Below are 17,557 nucleotides of genomic sequence, written 5' to 3'. Positions count from 1 at the left end.
TGGTAGCAATTATGTATATGACGGCACTGAACAAGTGCAGGGTTTGTCTCGGATTCACGAACGTATCAATATTGTGATTCAATATTGCTGGAAAGTACGTAGACGCAACAAAAATGATAAACGTTAGGTTGACCTCACGAGCAATACCCTCGATCAATACCCATAACCTCCATAGCTATAACCCATAATTTCCTTAGCTCTATCCCGTTTGAAAACTTATTTTGAAATCGTCCGAGTATAACTCCGTCGTAGTATTTTATGTATACTAATAATATCTTGAAATAATACAAAGAAAATATATATATGTAATTCGATTGAGAGAGTTTAGAGAAATATATTTTCAAGTTTCTATGAAATAATGAAACCTATTGAATTCTATTTATAATAGATTTTTGAATTATTAAAGTAAATTAGTAAAGTATGAATTATTAAAGTGAATTATTAAAGTATGAATTATTAAAGTAAATTATTAAAGTGAATTATTAAAGTATGAATTATTAAAGTGAATTATTAAAGTGAATTATTAAAGTATGAACTATTAAAGTGAATTATTAAAGTATGAATTATTAAAGTTAAAGTAAAATAAAAGTAAAGTAAAGGTAGAGTTAAAGTATAGTAAAAGCATAAAACTATATACGTATAATACGCGTATAAATATATATAATATTAATTTAAATCATTATATATATTTAATAAAATAGAATATAAATATCGTTATCTTTATCATACTGGTTAAGTAATGAGTTGTCAAAAGTGGTTCTAGATATTTATAAAAGATATATACGTTTTAATAATAAAGTTCTTTTTAAACTGAAAACGTTTTTTGTACTTTTGAAACTAAATCAAATAAATATGATAATTTTGTTTTCCAAAACTAAATATATTTAAGAATTATTTTGTTAAAAGGTTAAAATAATGGAAATCGTTATATCACAAAACATTTTAGAAAAGTAGAATTATATATATTCATAATAGGTTTCAAGTTTTTAAATTACAGTCTGTTGGTGAAGCATGGGATAAAGTCCAAAGGTTAAATAAACGTATGAAATCATCTTAATGAAAAATGTCGAGTTACTTAACTTGTCGATATCCAACATCTAAGTTATTTACACTCCACGTTCTTATTTTCATATTAAATAAAATGAAAGTTAACATAGTTATCTTATCAGGGTCACGAGGAAAATATTATAAAACATGCCTTGGAAATTAAACAGGAATTTCCACTAACCCTTGTCTAGTTCCCGTTAATTGACACATTTGTTCTTATTTATAATTTACTTTACCATTTTCTGAATGTTGTCAAAAAGAACAGATTTCTTAAATCACAGTGAACCTCATAACATAGGCCCGTAATCATATCATAATGTATCTGATAATTCAATCATTTGATATTATCTCTTAATTCTGTCGATAAATATATCGAAACAAATACGTTCATGTAAAGTATCATATATCTAATACTTTGTTAATGTTTTTTCAGTTAATATTATATATTATATATACATATCTATATACTCATAGTTGTTCGTGAATCGTCGAACACGGTCAAAGGGTAATTGATTACATGAATGTAGTTCCAAACTTTTTGAGATTCAACATTACAAATTCTGCTTATCGTGTCGGAAACATATAAAGGTTAAGTTTAAATTTGGTCGAAAATTTCCGGGTCGTCATAGTTGGTGATCGAGTTTTCTGGAATGGCATGATTTGTGAAGATTCGTAGCAATGGTCAAGAAATCCGACGGGCAGATCGCTTGGGGAATTTGAGGAATTATGCAGCTTAATTAAAACAGTGACTATTACCCCTAAAAAACGTGACTCGTGGCGATGGTCTTTGAGTAGGAGAGGAATTTTTGAAATAAAAAATGTCATGTTTGATGCATTAAACTCGAGGATTCTACTCGTAGGTCCAAACCCCCTTGAAACATTGAAGAATAACTTGATCTCAGGTAGAGGTGTTCGTGAGGAGGGCAAAAAAGAAAAGATTGAACGTCTTGTCGGAACTTGATAAACGTGTCATCGATCTCAACTCAATCCGATGTCCTATTTCTGAAGACTATATTGAGACGATAGAGCATTCACTTTTTTTTTTCTTTCTAAACAAGAATTTGATATTTGGTCTAAAGTGTTTGATTGGTGGGGGTTTAGAGGCTCAAAAAACTTAGGTATTGGTGAGACATTCGGTGAGATCTCGTCCGGTACAATGTCGGATTTAAGTGCGAAGATTTGGCAAGCGGTAAAGTGGACGTGTGGTTACTTTATTTGAAAAACCCGTAATGAAAAGATCTTCAATAAAAAGTGTTGGAACATTGTGGTAGCTTTAAACGAAATTCAAGTTACAAGCTATGAATGGATCACGAAAAGGTGCAAATCGAAGAATATAAATTGACATAGTTGGTTTGGTTAGATATTCCACGAGATTTTGTAAATGCTCAATTTTGGCTAGTCATGTTAGATTATTATCTTGGCATCCTAATTTGGTTAGTAAAATAGTCGAGTTTAATGTGGATGTTTACGTCGTTCGTGATTCAAAGGGTGTTAGATCATTATATGGAAGCCTCTCCTTTGTACAATTTTTGATAATCATTAATATATTAATATATTGCCTTTAAATAATAATAATAATAATAATAATAATAATAATAATAATAATAATAATAATAATAATAATAATAATAATAATAATAATAATATAATAATAATAATAATAATAAAGAAGAAGAAGGTGAAAACGAATGATCATGGTCGTCTTAATAATTTAAAAGGCTCTGTCTGAAAATATAAATGGAATCTTACACACGTTAAATTTTTTAATACTGATAAGAAAATACAATAATTATCAATACGAAAAATTTATGACAGTCGTAGCAAAATATTGTCCTCCAAATATAAATAAAGTATTATTTAAATAAACCTATACTTTTAACATTTTTAAAAAATTGACTATTCATACATATACATTTATAAAGTATAATAAATAAATATCTTAATTTTTTAATAGCTTGGAAAAAAAAAACTTAATGACCTCTTGAAAGTTCATGATGATATTATAACTAGTGAAATGACCCGTAAAACTACGGGTTTGTTTAAACGAAATAGTTTAACACCGAGAACAAACACTAACGCAACAAACATCACAATCCATTGGGATAACCAACCATGCGTCTTTGCCCACTTTGTCCGAAGCAAAACACCGAAATGTTGAACGTCCAGATGCAAATGATGGCGAGAAACCTACTGCAATACAATGAAACAAGATCTGGACTGAGATAATAGGACCCCATAGCACTCTAAAACGTCCGTTGCACCAAACACTTAAAAGATTAAAAAGGGTGCGGCGAACACCTAGTTTTTAAAGACAATAACTAGGTTACATGTGAAGTAAACAAAACATGTAAACTCGACGTATCTGAAACTATATGGTATTTCAATGAGAGATAGGATTGACACTAGAGAATGAACCATCTAGAATAGAGAGGATCACCAAAGCAATAAAGAACGAAAAAACGCGAAGAAGTAGCTGAGAAACAATAACGTTCATTTGATATATGAGAAACTATATATATTTCATTTAGATTTAGTTGTAAACTATAATATATTGTTTCTTGTTGTGGTAGATGCTCGTTCTTTTCATTAGTGTGTAGGCAGTTTAGTTTAGTTCTCGGTATAGTTAGGTGTGACTTTGTTTAGTCTTTTTTCTTTGTAGGCGGGTTTGGGCAGTTTTATTGCCCTTTTAGGCCTTCTTGACGTTTGTTCCGGTTGGATTTTCTTTAATTAAAGTTTTCTATGATTCGTTTCGCTAAATAGTTTAATTTTGTGATTGTGTTATAAATTAAACTCTTTCAATTTAGAGAAGTGGACCATTATTTGTTGTGGTCAACTGATTATTGTGCAATGCTTCTTTCTAACATACGCTTCTATCATTTGTTCATTTAATAACACGTGGTTTAAACGTACGCTTCTAGCATTTTTTCATTTAATAACACGTGATGTAACATCTAACATTACTAAAATCACAATTCACATTCACATTCACAATATATTTTAATTTGTTGAGTAAAATTGGAATAAAAATGTTTAGATAACGCATAATCGAGAAACCATATCAAGGCGATTACTATTATTGCATTTGTGTTATCTATTGGGCTAACAATTTGCACATTGACATATTGTTAATTAGTGGGTCAAATATTTTCCAAATAAAAACTTGTAAAAGGCCGATTTCTATTATTATTATTATTTTTTTTTTCAGAAAAAGCAATCACCGATTGTTTGTTATATATGTGCTAGGCTAATATTGCATTGAAATTTTGGACTAAACTGACCTATGCATGATGGGCTAGCTAACAATAAATGGTGTCCTCTATTCATGTTGCCCCGAGTCATTGTACGTCCATGTGACCCATGAAGAAGGCCGGCCCTAAACCCGTCCTTTGTAACACTTAAGAAACTATAAACAAACGTATAGTAATATTTAGTTTCCATATTGTCAAATCGTTCAGAAAGAGAGTGTGACTAGAGGGTGCGCATAATGTGAAATTCACCTGATTTTATGTCTCGCGCTCATGGGGTTTGATTACCCGATGTATAACCTCTATGGAGAGCCAATGTACTCGTTCATAAGGGGGTTTCTTTGCTAATAAAAATATATATTGCAGAAAGATAAATTTACAAGAATTTAGCTTCAACAGCATTGTTTACAATAAAAGTTGCATTAAATCCGACACATATATATTTCGGTCACAACTAGCTAGCTTTTTGCTGACTGGTTAAGCCATTGGGCGATGTAGCCTATAACTATCGAGACGAATGAGGAAAAGAATCGGAATTTGCAGGATGTATCTTCTTGAACAAGTTAGTAGGGAAGCATCCGATCTTCGAAGAGGTCACGTGATCATGGTTGTGTTGTTCGGTTGCATGATCACATGTCTTGGAAACTGCTGGTGTGTTCATCTTCTTGTGATAGATTCTAGTCGTGATGTAAGCATCAGCAAGTGAAGAACCACCCATTGACATGTTTAATTAGCGACGGTATGATTGATTATGTTTGGATTATGAAATTCGAATGGGTATTTATAATAAAAATACGTAAAAATCGTTGTCTTTGTGACCACGTTATTGGTGACGTTTTTTCAATTGGACCACACATAGTGACGCCATTGTACACGTTTTGTTACAAAACTAAATTTAGTCTAAAGATTGGGTGCATTATTTTGGCTTGGTGGACAAGGGGATTAGTTTTGTTTTATAGCTCATCTTTATCTTTATCTTATCATGCACATTATGGGACTTCAGTTATGCTGAGGATAATTTGGATATTGGATATTTTGTTAGTCGCATCCTTGTAAGTGTGTTTTGACCATTTGTTAATTGCTACCCCCTTAAGAATTGCTCAAATTGATAATTTATACCCTAACTAATATTACAGTTATTTAATGGAAATAACTGTAATAATAAGACGTATATAATTAGGGTTTGTGGTCTATTCATTTATTATGTCTTACGTATTTTCTCTCATCAAGAACACCATTATTAGAGAGAAAAATCATTCCATCGGATTGTTGACATAACTACAATAATTGATTACTCTAATCTATGACTTCATCATCAAATCTTAATTCGATTCTTCCATTAAGTAAATATTCTTTAATGTTTATATTTTATGTGATTACATGTTTGATTGATTATGTATAATGATAAATTAATCAACAAGTGGTATCAAGAGCGATTAATAATATGTAATCCGTATATGGAATCGTATACTTCCATCAATTGTTTGTATAATACGGAGTGAATAAAATAATGAGTTTGCCATTGACTTATTTGGCGGCGAATAAGTTGATCCGAGAGATACTATTATCATTATAATTATTATTTAAATTTTTTAATTGTTATGAATTGGGAATGGGTTGAAATAATTGGTTTACATTTAATTGTTTTTGTTTAGAATTATGCTTTTCCTCTCTAGTCAAACAATCTGAGAATTGGAGAGAAAATGAGAATTGGAGAGAAAAGTACTCACTCCGACCCAAATTAAGTGTTTCGTAAGGATTTTTGTTGGATTTAAGATAAGTGTGATTAATGTTAGATTTGTTCTTATGTTAAAGGTAAGTTTAACTGAATTTATTTTTGAAATTTTTGACCACACACATGCCCATACAAATTTTATTTACCAAACCCATGTACTTATAAACTTATTTCCCTGACTCATATATTTTATTTATCTTTAATTATTAAATTAAAAAATAGAAGAAAAAAACATGATAAAATATATACTGATATCGTAACAGTACAAAACCCTAATACCTACTTTGCAATCAAGCGCCCAATACGTTTACCCACGTACAACTCTAGTAACCGTTCTTCTTTATTTATTTTTCACGATCCACATCGTTCGTCGTCAATCGGTACGTTCACGATAAATCAATCTATAAGCAATAAATTATATGGATCGATATATAAGCCATGATATAAAAATTGTTCAATTAAGTAATCAGGATAGAGTTACAGTACGTTTTGTTGTGAGTTATGGCACTATATAATTAAATAATCACGATAGGTAGACCAAGTTTTGTGAGTTATGGTATACAAAGCATTTTTAAGTTCCTGTTATACTTTGCCATGTTGATGTCATGAACAAATAAATGAAAATCACCATGATAATCTATAAGTTATTAATGATATCGCAACCCGCAGGCGCACCGCGAATGTATGCGGACAATCACTATTGTGCGTATGCGTGTTCTTGTGTGCGGTATGCGGCGTGCGAATGCCTTTGTTCCCGGTACGGCGGTTGCTTAGCTGTCAAGTAAATATCTTTTTCATAATTATATCCGTGATTCGGGGGAGTCAGTTATGGATGAGATTATCATGATCTGGGACGGTTCTAGAATTAGGGTTTGCCTATAAATACAAACCCTAATCATCGTTTACCGAACACAGCACATTACGTAACCATCGCATACGATACACATTACGTAAAACAGCATCATTCAGCATCTTTTCAAGGTTAACAGGTTAGTCTTTTGTAAGTTAGTACCTACGACCTTATTTGGGGCCTCTTGATCGACGACCGTTATCGGAGGTGGACTTAATCACTTGGCCACCCCGCCGACATCATCATGTCGGCCAGGGTTATTCACGGTAGCCGGACCGGAGAGCCACGTTCTAAGATCCTTAAACCCCTCTTTACGTATTGAGCAGGCATATTTAACCCCACGGCTAAAATATGCATGATCAAGTGGTGCTTTCATTGAGAGTCGAATTAATTCAAGACTGTTTAATTGCTTTTTCTTTTAAGGTTTTGAATTGTATGACTCGTTATTTACAAAATTTTTGAATTTTTTTCTTTAACAGTATCATGACTTCCGAGGAATCATCGGAACATACCCAAACAGATGTTCAGAACGCACCGTCTGGTAGTCAACATACACCGGTTATGACTACGGGGGCCGCTACTCAGGCGGGATACACGATATACCCTCCACCTATATCCGGCGAACCCTTTCAGAGGTACAAGCCGATATATTCAGACGGGGTCACACCGCCAAGAGCAAACTCACCAGTCACAACCACGCGGCTGGACTTTTCGTCAGTGGATCCAAGGGTCATCTTTGCAGGCACTGGCGGTGGAACAACGGGGCCGCATGTAGTTTGCTGCGGCCAGGTACCTATTTACAGTACCACTGTTTCAATACCTCTGCATACGCAGAGCATTCAGCAGAATTCGTCACTTACACCATTGCAACCTTGGCAACCACCGCGCCCAGTTTCACAATTTTTAACTCCTGCGGATGCGCAGACGCTACTTAATAGTTGGGGATTTGGGGTCATCCCAGATGCGAACTCTCATTGGGCGCCGATAACAGCGCAGCAGCAAAGCACAGCGCATACAGTTGGGCTTTTAAGTGTGTATCCTCAAGTTTCGCAGATATCTGCGCCACAGGTTTCGCTTCCTTTACAGCCACCTGTGTACTCTGCGTCTTCAAGTTATCCCTCTTTTCCAACGCAGCAGCCTTGGTTATATCCGCAGACGCATGGTCAACCTTGGCAAAATGTTCAAGGGCAGGCAAATCTTGCAAGTCAATTCATGCAGGCCGCACCTCCTGATATGGTTCACTTATTTTCACAACCTGACTTTGTTCAGGACATGATGAAGCGTTTCTTTGCAAATTTGAAAGGGGATCCTGTTAAACCACCCTTCGAGCTACCGACTACCTTTGACAAGTTTCCTCCGCATATATCCGCATACCCGTTTCCATCAGCACCAAAGATACCTAGCACGTTGGGTACTTACAATGGCCTGACCGATCCAGATGATTTTTTACAGCGCTTCGAAGGCGCAATGCGCACTCAAGGCTGGGTGGATCCGGTTGCGTGTCAAATATTTCCTATGACACTACAGGGTATTGCTCGTGAGTGGTTTAATAAGTTGCCGGCGGGTAGTATTGCCGGGTTTATGGATCTGCAGACAAAGTTTTTACTGCAATATCAGAATCAGAGACCACGCAAGCGCACTCACATTGAATGCCATGACATCGTGCAGAAGCCCAAGGAATCTTTGGGCGAATTTCTCACAAGGTATACTAATGAGTGCCTGCGTATACCAGATCTCAAACCAGAGCAACAGATTTCCGAACTCATACATGGTATAAACTCAGAACGTCATCCAACACTGGTAAGGCGTCTGCGCCATACAGTCTCAACAACTTATGCTGAGGCGCTTAATGAATGCCACGACTATATGCGGAGTGGCAAAGATAATGACATTCCAACAGCTAGCTCACGCAACGAGAGAAAGGACGATGATGATCGTTCGCGCGATCAAAGTCGTGGTAACAACTCTCGTGGAAGGTATCCTAGCGGTGGTCCCATCAGGAATGATAAAGGGAAATCAAGTGGCAATTATCGAAACAATAATCAGCGCGGCATCAATAATCAGAACTATGCGCTACTCAAAAGTTTGTCCAAAACGCCCAAGGAAATTTTGGCAACGGAGCCAGTATGCGCGACCTTCGCGGTTCCAACTCCGCTTACAGAATTTGGCAAGCGGGACAAAATAAAGTATTGTGAATTTCATGACGATTATGGTCATGACACCCATCGGTGTAAAAACTTGATGGAACGGGTTCTGGAAGCGCTTCGCGCGGGAAAATTGGATCATCTAAAACCACCTAAAAAGGACAAGGGAAAGACCACGGAAGAGGCTTCGAAGTCTAAGACTTTCGCGTGGCAGAAAGTTGACAAAGCGAAAAATGCCGACTTAACCATTAACATGGTTGACGCAGAGAAAATCAGCCAGCGGAGAAAGTACAACGATCACCAGGATTGGGAGCTTCTCCCAATCACTTTCCCTCCTGTAATGTCAATTGATTCTATTAATGAGCCCATTATCATCAAGTGTCGCATCCCTGATAGCGGAATCCAGGTTAAGCGCATGCATGTTGACACTGGCAGCGGTGTCGATATTATGTATGAGCATTGTTATCGTTTCCTTCCGGCAGAAGTCAAAGCGCAGTTACGCCAGCCTGATATTACGCTATCAGGGTTTTCTGGAGAAAACTCGTGGCCGCTAGGACGAATAGAGTTAATGATAGAGCTTGCGGATGACAGGAACCCGCAGATGATCAGGCGTGAATTGGTCGATTTTTATGTGGTTCGTTCAACTTCACGATATAACGCACTGCTAGGGAGAAACTTCATACGGCGTTTTAACATTATCCCATCAGTAGTGCATGGTTTGATTAAGTTTCCCACACTAGGAGGCGTTGCCACAGTTGCGTCACATCAAGCAACCGAGTTGTGTGGCTCAGTTGCGCCTATAAGCACTCCTAGCGTGGGAGAACAACTGGCAAATTGTGCAGTCATAGCAAATCGCTTGCATCTGGATAAGCAAATTAAAATCGGCACAGGCTTGTCAGCCGAAACAAAGGCCAAATTGCATGGAATTTTGTCCGCAAACGCAGATGTTTTCGCGTGGCGAGAGTCAGACATGACTGGGGTTCCGCGTGATATTGCGGAACATAAGTTAAATGTTAATCCATCATTGACACCCGTTAGGCAAAAGAAGCGGCATATGGCTCTAGACCGCAGTGATTGGTTGTGCACAGAGGTGGACAACCTTGTCAAAGCAAGCATTCTGCGGGAAGTGCGTTATCAGACATGGGTTGCAAATCCTGTATTGGTAAAAAAGGCTGACGGTAACTGGCGAATGTGCGTTGATTTCAAGGACATTAATAAGGCATGTCCTAAGGACAATTACCCTCTCCCGGAGATAGACTGGAAGGTAGAATCACTATCGGGATTTAGGTACAAGTGTTTTCTGGACGCATACAAAGGTTATCACCAAATCTTAATGGCTGCGGAAGATGAGGACAAGACTGCTTTTCATACGCCGCAGGGTATTTATTGTTACACGAAGATGCCTTTCGGTTTAAAGAATGCGGGCGCGACCTATCAGCTTGTAATTGACGCAGCATTCAAGCACCAAATCGGTAGAAATCTTGAAGCGTACGTCGACGACTTGGTAATTAAAAGTAACACCGAAGAAGACATGCTCACGGACATCCTGGAAACATTTGCATCTCTGCGCAGGATTAACATGAAGCTTAACCCGCTTAAATGTAGTTTTGGGGAAGAGGAAGGCAAGTTTTTAGGTCATGTGGTGACAGCGCGGGGTATCAAGGCCAATCCCAAAAAGATTGAAGCCATTGATAATTTGCCATCTCCAAAGATAAAGAAAGATGTGCAGAGTCTAACGGGGAAGCTTGCGGCTATCACACGGTTTCTGTCGAAAGTCGCAGAACGACAGTTACCATTCTTCAGTACTTTGAAAAATTGTTTGAGGAAAAAAGACTTTGTATGGACTCAGGAGGCAGAATCAGCCTTTCAGGAGATGAAAAAGGTGCTTGCAGAATTACCAACACTTACTGCGCCAGTATCAGGGGAAACGCTAACGCTGTACCTCGCGGCATCGAAGGAAGCTGTCAGCTCAGTCCTCATCGCGGATCGCGGAAAGGTAATACGTTAATTTACATAATTTATTTATATCGCAGAAACTTAATGACTGAGGTTTTTCTCAGACGCAAATGCCGGTCTACTTCGTAAGCAAGACGCTGACATCAAGCGAAGTAAACTACTCACCGATAGAAAAGCTTGTATATGCGCTGGTCCATACGGCGCGGCGTTTGCGCCTGTATTTTCAAGCACATCCAATCGTGGTCCTAACTGATCAACCAATCAAACAGGTTGGTAAACGCCTACTTTGCGGCAATGACCAGGGTAACCGCATTGACTAACGCAATAATTTTTCTTTCAGGTGTTATACAAGCCTGAGATTTCTGGCCGAATGGCTAAGTGGGCCGTTGAATTAGGTGAGCATGAAATAAATTTTTCTTCGCGCAGTGCGGTTAAGGGTCAAATACTTGCTGATTACCTAGCAGAATTACCTGCGGATGTCGAGGCATCAGCAGAACATCGGGATCCACCTGCACCAACTATGTCACCATGGGAATTGTACACCGATGGAGCGTGCAGCGCATCTGGTGCAGGTGCGGGTGTAAGTTTAACAGGCCCGGATGGCGAAGAGCATACATACGCACTGCGGTTTAATTTTGCTGTTACAAACAACGAAGCAGAGTATGAGGCTCTGTTAGCGGGTATGCGCATTGCGCATAAGTTAAACGTTAAAATTTTGCACGCTTATGTGGATTCAAAGCTAGTATGCAGTCAAGTCAGCGGAGATTTCGAAGCGCATGACATAGCCATGCAGCAATATCTATCGCTTGTTCACAACCTCGCTGATCAGTTTGAAGCTTTTCAAATCTCCCACGTAATGCGTGGGCAAAATAAGAAGGCGGATGCGCTAAGAAAACTGGCTGCCTTGGCTTTTGATCATATGGGAAAGAAAGTTCTAATAGAAGAACTCAATGCGAAATCCATTGTTATGATGCCTTTAGTGGCACCAGTTGAGGAATCAAGCTCAACATGGATGACGCCCATTGTGGCTTTTCTGCGGGATGGCACTTCTCCTGCAGATTCCGCTGACGCAAAGAAAGTCCGCGTTAAGGTACCGCTGTATGCCCTTGAGGGTAACGTCCTATATCGAAAGAATTATTTGGGACCGCACTTAAGGTGCATTGGCCCGAAAGAGGCAGAGGAAGTTGTACGCGAGGTGCATGAAGGTGCATGCGCACTCCATTCGGGGCACAGGTCCATTGTGTCAAAAATAATGCGGCTAGGATATTATTGGCCCACCATGTACGCAGATACTGCGCGCATAGTTAAGCAATGTGAATCATGCCAAATACATGCACCTATTAGCAGAGCACCTGCACATCCAATGATACCAGTCTCCTCACCGTGGCCATTCTGCAAATGGGCAATCGACATAGTCGGACCATTCCCAAAAGGCCGAGGTAATTTTATCATTTATTTTCTAAACATGCTACTCACATCAGTATCTTACGCACATTCTGCGCACGCAGGAAACATCAAATTCTTGATTGTTGCAATCGACTATTTCACAAAGTGGGTCGAAGCGAGACCGCTGGCAGCAATCTCAGGAAAAAGGGTGCGAAATTTTGTATGGGAAGACATCGTCTGTTGATTTGGTATACCAAACGAAATTGTTAGTTATAACGGTACGCAGTTCGCGGGTGACCCTTTTCGCAGCTGGTGCGCAGTGCTTAATATTAAGCAAAGTTTTACATCCGTTGTGCATCCGCAGGCGAATGGCCAGTGCGAAGTGACCAACCGGGATATAGTAGCTGGAATCAAAGCTAGGTTGGGTCATGGTCGCGTTGGTTGGGTGGATGAACTACCGAAGGTTTTATGGGCGCATAGAACAACACCCAAAGCAAGCACTGGTGAGACCTCGTTCAGTTTGGTCTATGGATCAGAAGCTGTTGTACCCGCAGAAATTGGGGTACCAACGTTCCGCATACAAAATTTTGATGAACAAAATAACTCTGAAGCTTTGCGGGAAAATCTTAATTTGCTGGAAGAGCGCAGACTTTCTGCGGCTGTCAACGAAGCAAATAACAAGCAAAAAATTGCAAAGTACTATAATCAGCATGTGCGTTCGCGCTCTTACAAGTGCGGTGACTTAGTTTGGCGTCAGAACGATGCAAGTCATGCGGAGGATACCGGGAAACTGGGCCCCCGTTGGGAAGGTCCATACAGGGTAGCGAAGGCAAACAATACCGGGGCATACCATCTCGAGACACTAGATGGAAAACCTGTGAAACGCACTTGGCATGCTACGTTATTGAAAAAATGTTATATGTAGCTAGGTGGACCTGATCACTCCAGTTTATTGTAGCACATTATTTTTTCTATGTATTTTCCGTCCGTTTGGATGTGTCGCGGTTGTAATTGTGATTAATGCCAATTAAATATTTACTCGCGCATACTTTTGTTGTTTAAATCTTTTTTGTATGCGGTTCCTGCCTACTTAAGGGGTGTCCTCTAGCCCCCGTGCGGCAGAAGCCTGTTTGGTTACAAGGCTAGACGCTAACGGCAGGCAAAGGGAATTGGTTTTCCCCTAGCCAAGCGCCACGCAGACTAGATGGCTGCAAAGTCGACTTAAAAAATTACAAGCATTGGTTTGCTTGTGCGTAATTACTCTCGCATTGGTTTGCTTGAGGAACTCAAAGCATAAAAATATTGGTTTGTTTTTAGTTGCGTTGCTTACCATACAGCTATAGTGCACCTCTAGTACATGACAAAGCGATAACGCAGTAGCTTTAGAGTCTAAATTATTAAAGGGTAATTGTTAAAGTATTGGTTTATTTTACGCAGTAATACCCGCATACGCATGAGTTTTGGTTAACTATGCGCATGGGCATGCGGTTCACCTTTTGTTTTGATTCGCGATATATAAACAAATAAACACACTACGCATGCATATCAGGAATATATATACATCAAATTCAGTTGTTACATAAGAGGTAATTGTTTGTAACGCCTGCCCAACACGGGACTTAGGGCTGCAAAAATAAAAATACCTGCCTAAGCATAGGACTTACGGCGCAATCCAACACAAACTAATAATCCTCCTTTAAGAACCCATCGATCGACATGTTCGGGTCCGCAACGAATGCGTTGATTAGGGGGATAGGGATGGACTTGATGGCTTCTTCCGCCTCCATTAACGCTGCAGCCGTTCCCTCTTTTAGCTTCTTTTGAACGATGTCGGGGAACGGCGGTGTTAGACCGCAAGCTTGGATTACCTCCTGCACAGCCTTGTTGATTTCATGGTCCCTGACCGCATCAACGTAGGCATTGAACTTGTCGGACACCGGCTCTGAGTCCATCACCTTTTGCGCAATGGTAGGAAGTGCGGTGCGCAGCTTCGCTAGATCCGCCTCTGCCAGCTCGCGGTTGGTTACCGCGTCATCCCTTTCCCTCGTCACTTTCTCAAGCTCCGACCGCAAACGTTCTGCATCCCCCTTCGCCTGCTCAACCGCACCAACCAGCTCACGGCTCTTTTTTCTTTCCTCAATCAGCGCGGCTTTGGTTTCATTCGCGGTCGACTCAACCGCCTTACGCGCCTCCTCAGCAGCATCCCTATCCTTCTTGACCTGATCTACACCCGCCTGCAGTAGTCCTAGCTCTACCTCTTTGCGCAAAGCTAGCTGGTATATGCTGGAAGAGCGGCGGGCCTGATCCGCAAACATGCCGAAAAATACGAGGCCGTTTTGAATGAAGGCATTGTGCGCCTGGTTAAACGGTAGAGCGGCCAGTTGCTCGCGGAATTCGTCCGGAAAGATTTGCTGCAGGAACGCAGACTGCTCTGCGGCATTTTCCGCGGAAGACTGTGTGAGTTGGCTGAGGTTGGCAACGCGGAAGCTAACTTGCGGAGGAGTTGGTGTGGAATCGGAATCCACGTGTATTGTCTTATCCTTTGATGTGGCGGTAGCTTGGAGATCTGGGTTGACCCGCGGGGTGGACGGCTGCGTCTCCTCCACATGCTCTGCATATCAGTAAATAGTTATAACGTGAACTTTAGTATGCGGTAAAGGCGCAAGGAATGGACGCTTACCAGTAATGGGGGGAAGTAGTTCTGCGGAGCGTGGCTCGATTGGAACAAAGTTATCGTTCCGCATGTCCTCCCTTTGTTTGGGAGTCATCTTCTTCTTTTTCTGCTGAGCCGCAGAGGTCTCAGCTGCTTTGCGTTTGTTGCCAGATGCCGCCGGCGATTGCTCCGCGTTTTCGCTAGCTTTCTCCTGCTCTAGCTGTACGTTCACATCTTGCTTGCGGAAGGAGATTCCCGCAATCTCTTCCGCAGTCAGCACCTTCTTCATCCTCATTTCTGCAAAGATACGCGCATGCGTTAGATAATATACATACAAAAACAGTTTAGTACGCGATTATACTATTCCTACCCTTTCCATCCGGTCCGACTATGGCTGGGCGCACATCCTCCCATGGCCAGTGTGCGGATATCTTCCCTAGCCGCAGCATTACGTTCCCATATGATCGATGCACTAGCTGTGCGTTTGCACACTCCGCTAATAGTTTCCTTTCATCCTTATCCAGGGCGGGGGTCTTGTTTACATCCTTCTCCACCTTCTGGAACCATATCAGCGTTTACGGGAAGTTTGCACTCACCACAGTTTGGTCGACGAAAAAGAATGTCTCTTTCCAATTCCCCGCATTCGATTTTGGGGTCTTGGTGAAGTTTTGACGAGCGAAGAAGGTGAACCACGATTTGTGGTGGTGGGCTAGTCGGTATAAATGGCAAAACACCTTCACCAGGGGCACTTTCTTGAGTGCAACGCACCACATCTCGAACAAGACTATTTTTCCTATAGCGTAAGGGTGCAACTGACCTAATCCGACCTTAAAGTGATCTAGCACGCCTAGGAAGAAATCAGTGGGAGGAACCCTAAAGTTGCCATGCTTAAAAGCATGTTCGTAAATAGCCACCTTTTTCTCCGGTGGCTCGTGGGCTCGCTGATTGGACAAAGGGGGCACCGGATTGTACTTGGCTAAGGGAGGATACTGTTTCACTAAGTAATCTATGTGCTTCTGCTCTATAACAGACTCTACGCTATCTACATATGTCTCGTTAGCTTTAGTCATTTTCTAGGAGTAATCGGATGAATACTAACCTTTAAATGGTGGCCGGAATGTTCGATTTTTGATCGGAATTCAAATTGGCAGCGTAACGAGGAAGCTTGAAGCAGGAAAGTGGAAATGAGCTGCAAAATGGGGTATTTATAGGGCAGATTGGATGGAGTGGTGTGATCGTGGCTGTACACGTGTTACGCAATCGACGGCCAGCACTTTATCTATGCGCGTGGATGCCAGTTGGGTATGATTACATGTACGCGCGTGGTTGGCACGCGCCTGACACACTGCCACTTTATGTCATGTCCGCCGAATGGGCTTCTGCGATTGTGACAGGCATTTAATGGCATCGAGGCGCACGCGGAATATTAAATGCTAGCCGTTTTCTTGTTTTTTCTTTCGCTTAATAGTTTGATATCATACGCCTCGCGCCATATAACATCAAACTGGGGGGACATAATGATACCGCAACCCGCAGGCGCACCGCGAATGTATGCGGACAATCACTATTGTGCGTATGCGTGTTCTTGTGTGCGGTATGCGGCGTGCGAATGCCTTTGTTCCCGGTACGGCGGTTGCTTAGCTGTCAAGTAAATATCTTTTCCATAATTATATCCGTGATTCGGGGGAGTCAGTTATGGATGAGATTATCATGATCTGGGACGGTTCTAGAATTAGGGTTTGCCTATAAATACAAACCCTAATCATCGTTTACCGAACACAGCACATTACGTAACCATCGCATACGATACACATTACGTAAAACAGCATCATTCAGCATCTTTTCAAGGTTAACAGGTTAGTCTTTTGTAAGCTAGTACCTACGACCTTATTTGGGGCCTCTTGATCGACGACCGTTATCGGAGGTGGACTTAATCACTTGGCCACCCCGCCGACATCATCATGTCGGCCAGGGTTATTCACGGTAGCCGGACCGGAGAGCCACGTTCTAAGATCCTTAAACCCTTCTTTACGTATTGAGCAGACATATTTAACCCCACGGCTAAAATATGCATGATCAGTTATAAGTACTAATTTTTGGATGGTTGTTGATCTCTGTTTTTATTTGTAGGTTTGGAGTTATGGCACCAAAACTTCTTACGTTACTATGTTATTTAGGAGGCAAGATTTGTGATGGACCAGAAGGCATCATGTATAATAAGTCTTCAAGTATAGCCATAAAGGTGCAACGGGAAATATCATTCGATCATTTGATCGGTCATATTCATCGTGTCATATCTATAGATAGGCAAAAACACCACATAAAAATAACTTGTAGATATCCATTAGGTGTTGAAAAAGTTGTTAAATACATCCCTCTTTCAATCAAGGACGATGATGACGTTCGTATCATGTTTGATGTGCTTAGTACTGCTAAGGAATTAAGTAGATTGGATCTTTGCTTAGAGGTTGAAGACAATATAAATTTATAATTTGTAGAATGGTACAACATAAGTTGTAGAATGGTACAATATTTTATAAA

At 40.2% G+C, this 17,557-nt stretch overlaps 1 protein-coding gene across 1 annotated transcript; it reads right to left on the bottom strand.

Annotated features, from left to right (window-relative positions):
- Positions 1 to 2,810: 2,810 nt before the first annotated feature.
- Positions 2,811 to 17,063, bottom strand: LOC139868862 (uncharacterized). Its single transcript, XM_071857202.1, has 4 exons — positions 17,049 to 17,063; positions 15,044 to 15,236; positions 14,301 to 14,974; positions 2,811 to 2,816 (listed from the first exon to the last, which is right to left on the bottom strand). Exons 1-4 carry the CDS (start codon positions 17,061 to 17,063, stop codon positions 2,811 to 2,813), a joined length of 888 nt encoding a protein of 295 aa, XP_071713303.1.
- Between the last annotated feature and the right edge of the window lie 494 nt (positions 17,064 to 17,557).

The sequence above is a fragment of the Rutidosis leptorrhynchoides genome, chromosome 9 (genome assembly GCF_046630445.1).
Source record: "Rutidosis leptorrhynchoides isolate AG116_Rl617_1_P2 chromosome 9, CSIRO_AGI_Rlap_v1, whole genome shotgun sequence".
Taxonomy (NCBI): Eukaryota; Viridiplantae; Streptophyta; class Magnoliopsida; order Asterales; family Asteraceae; genus Rutidosis; species Rutidosis leptorrhynchoides.
The sequence above is the reverse complement of the archived record's forward strand: the minus strand, read 5'-3'. Positions and strand labels throughout refer to the sequence as shown.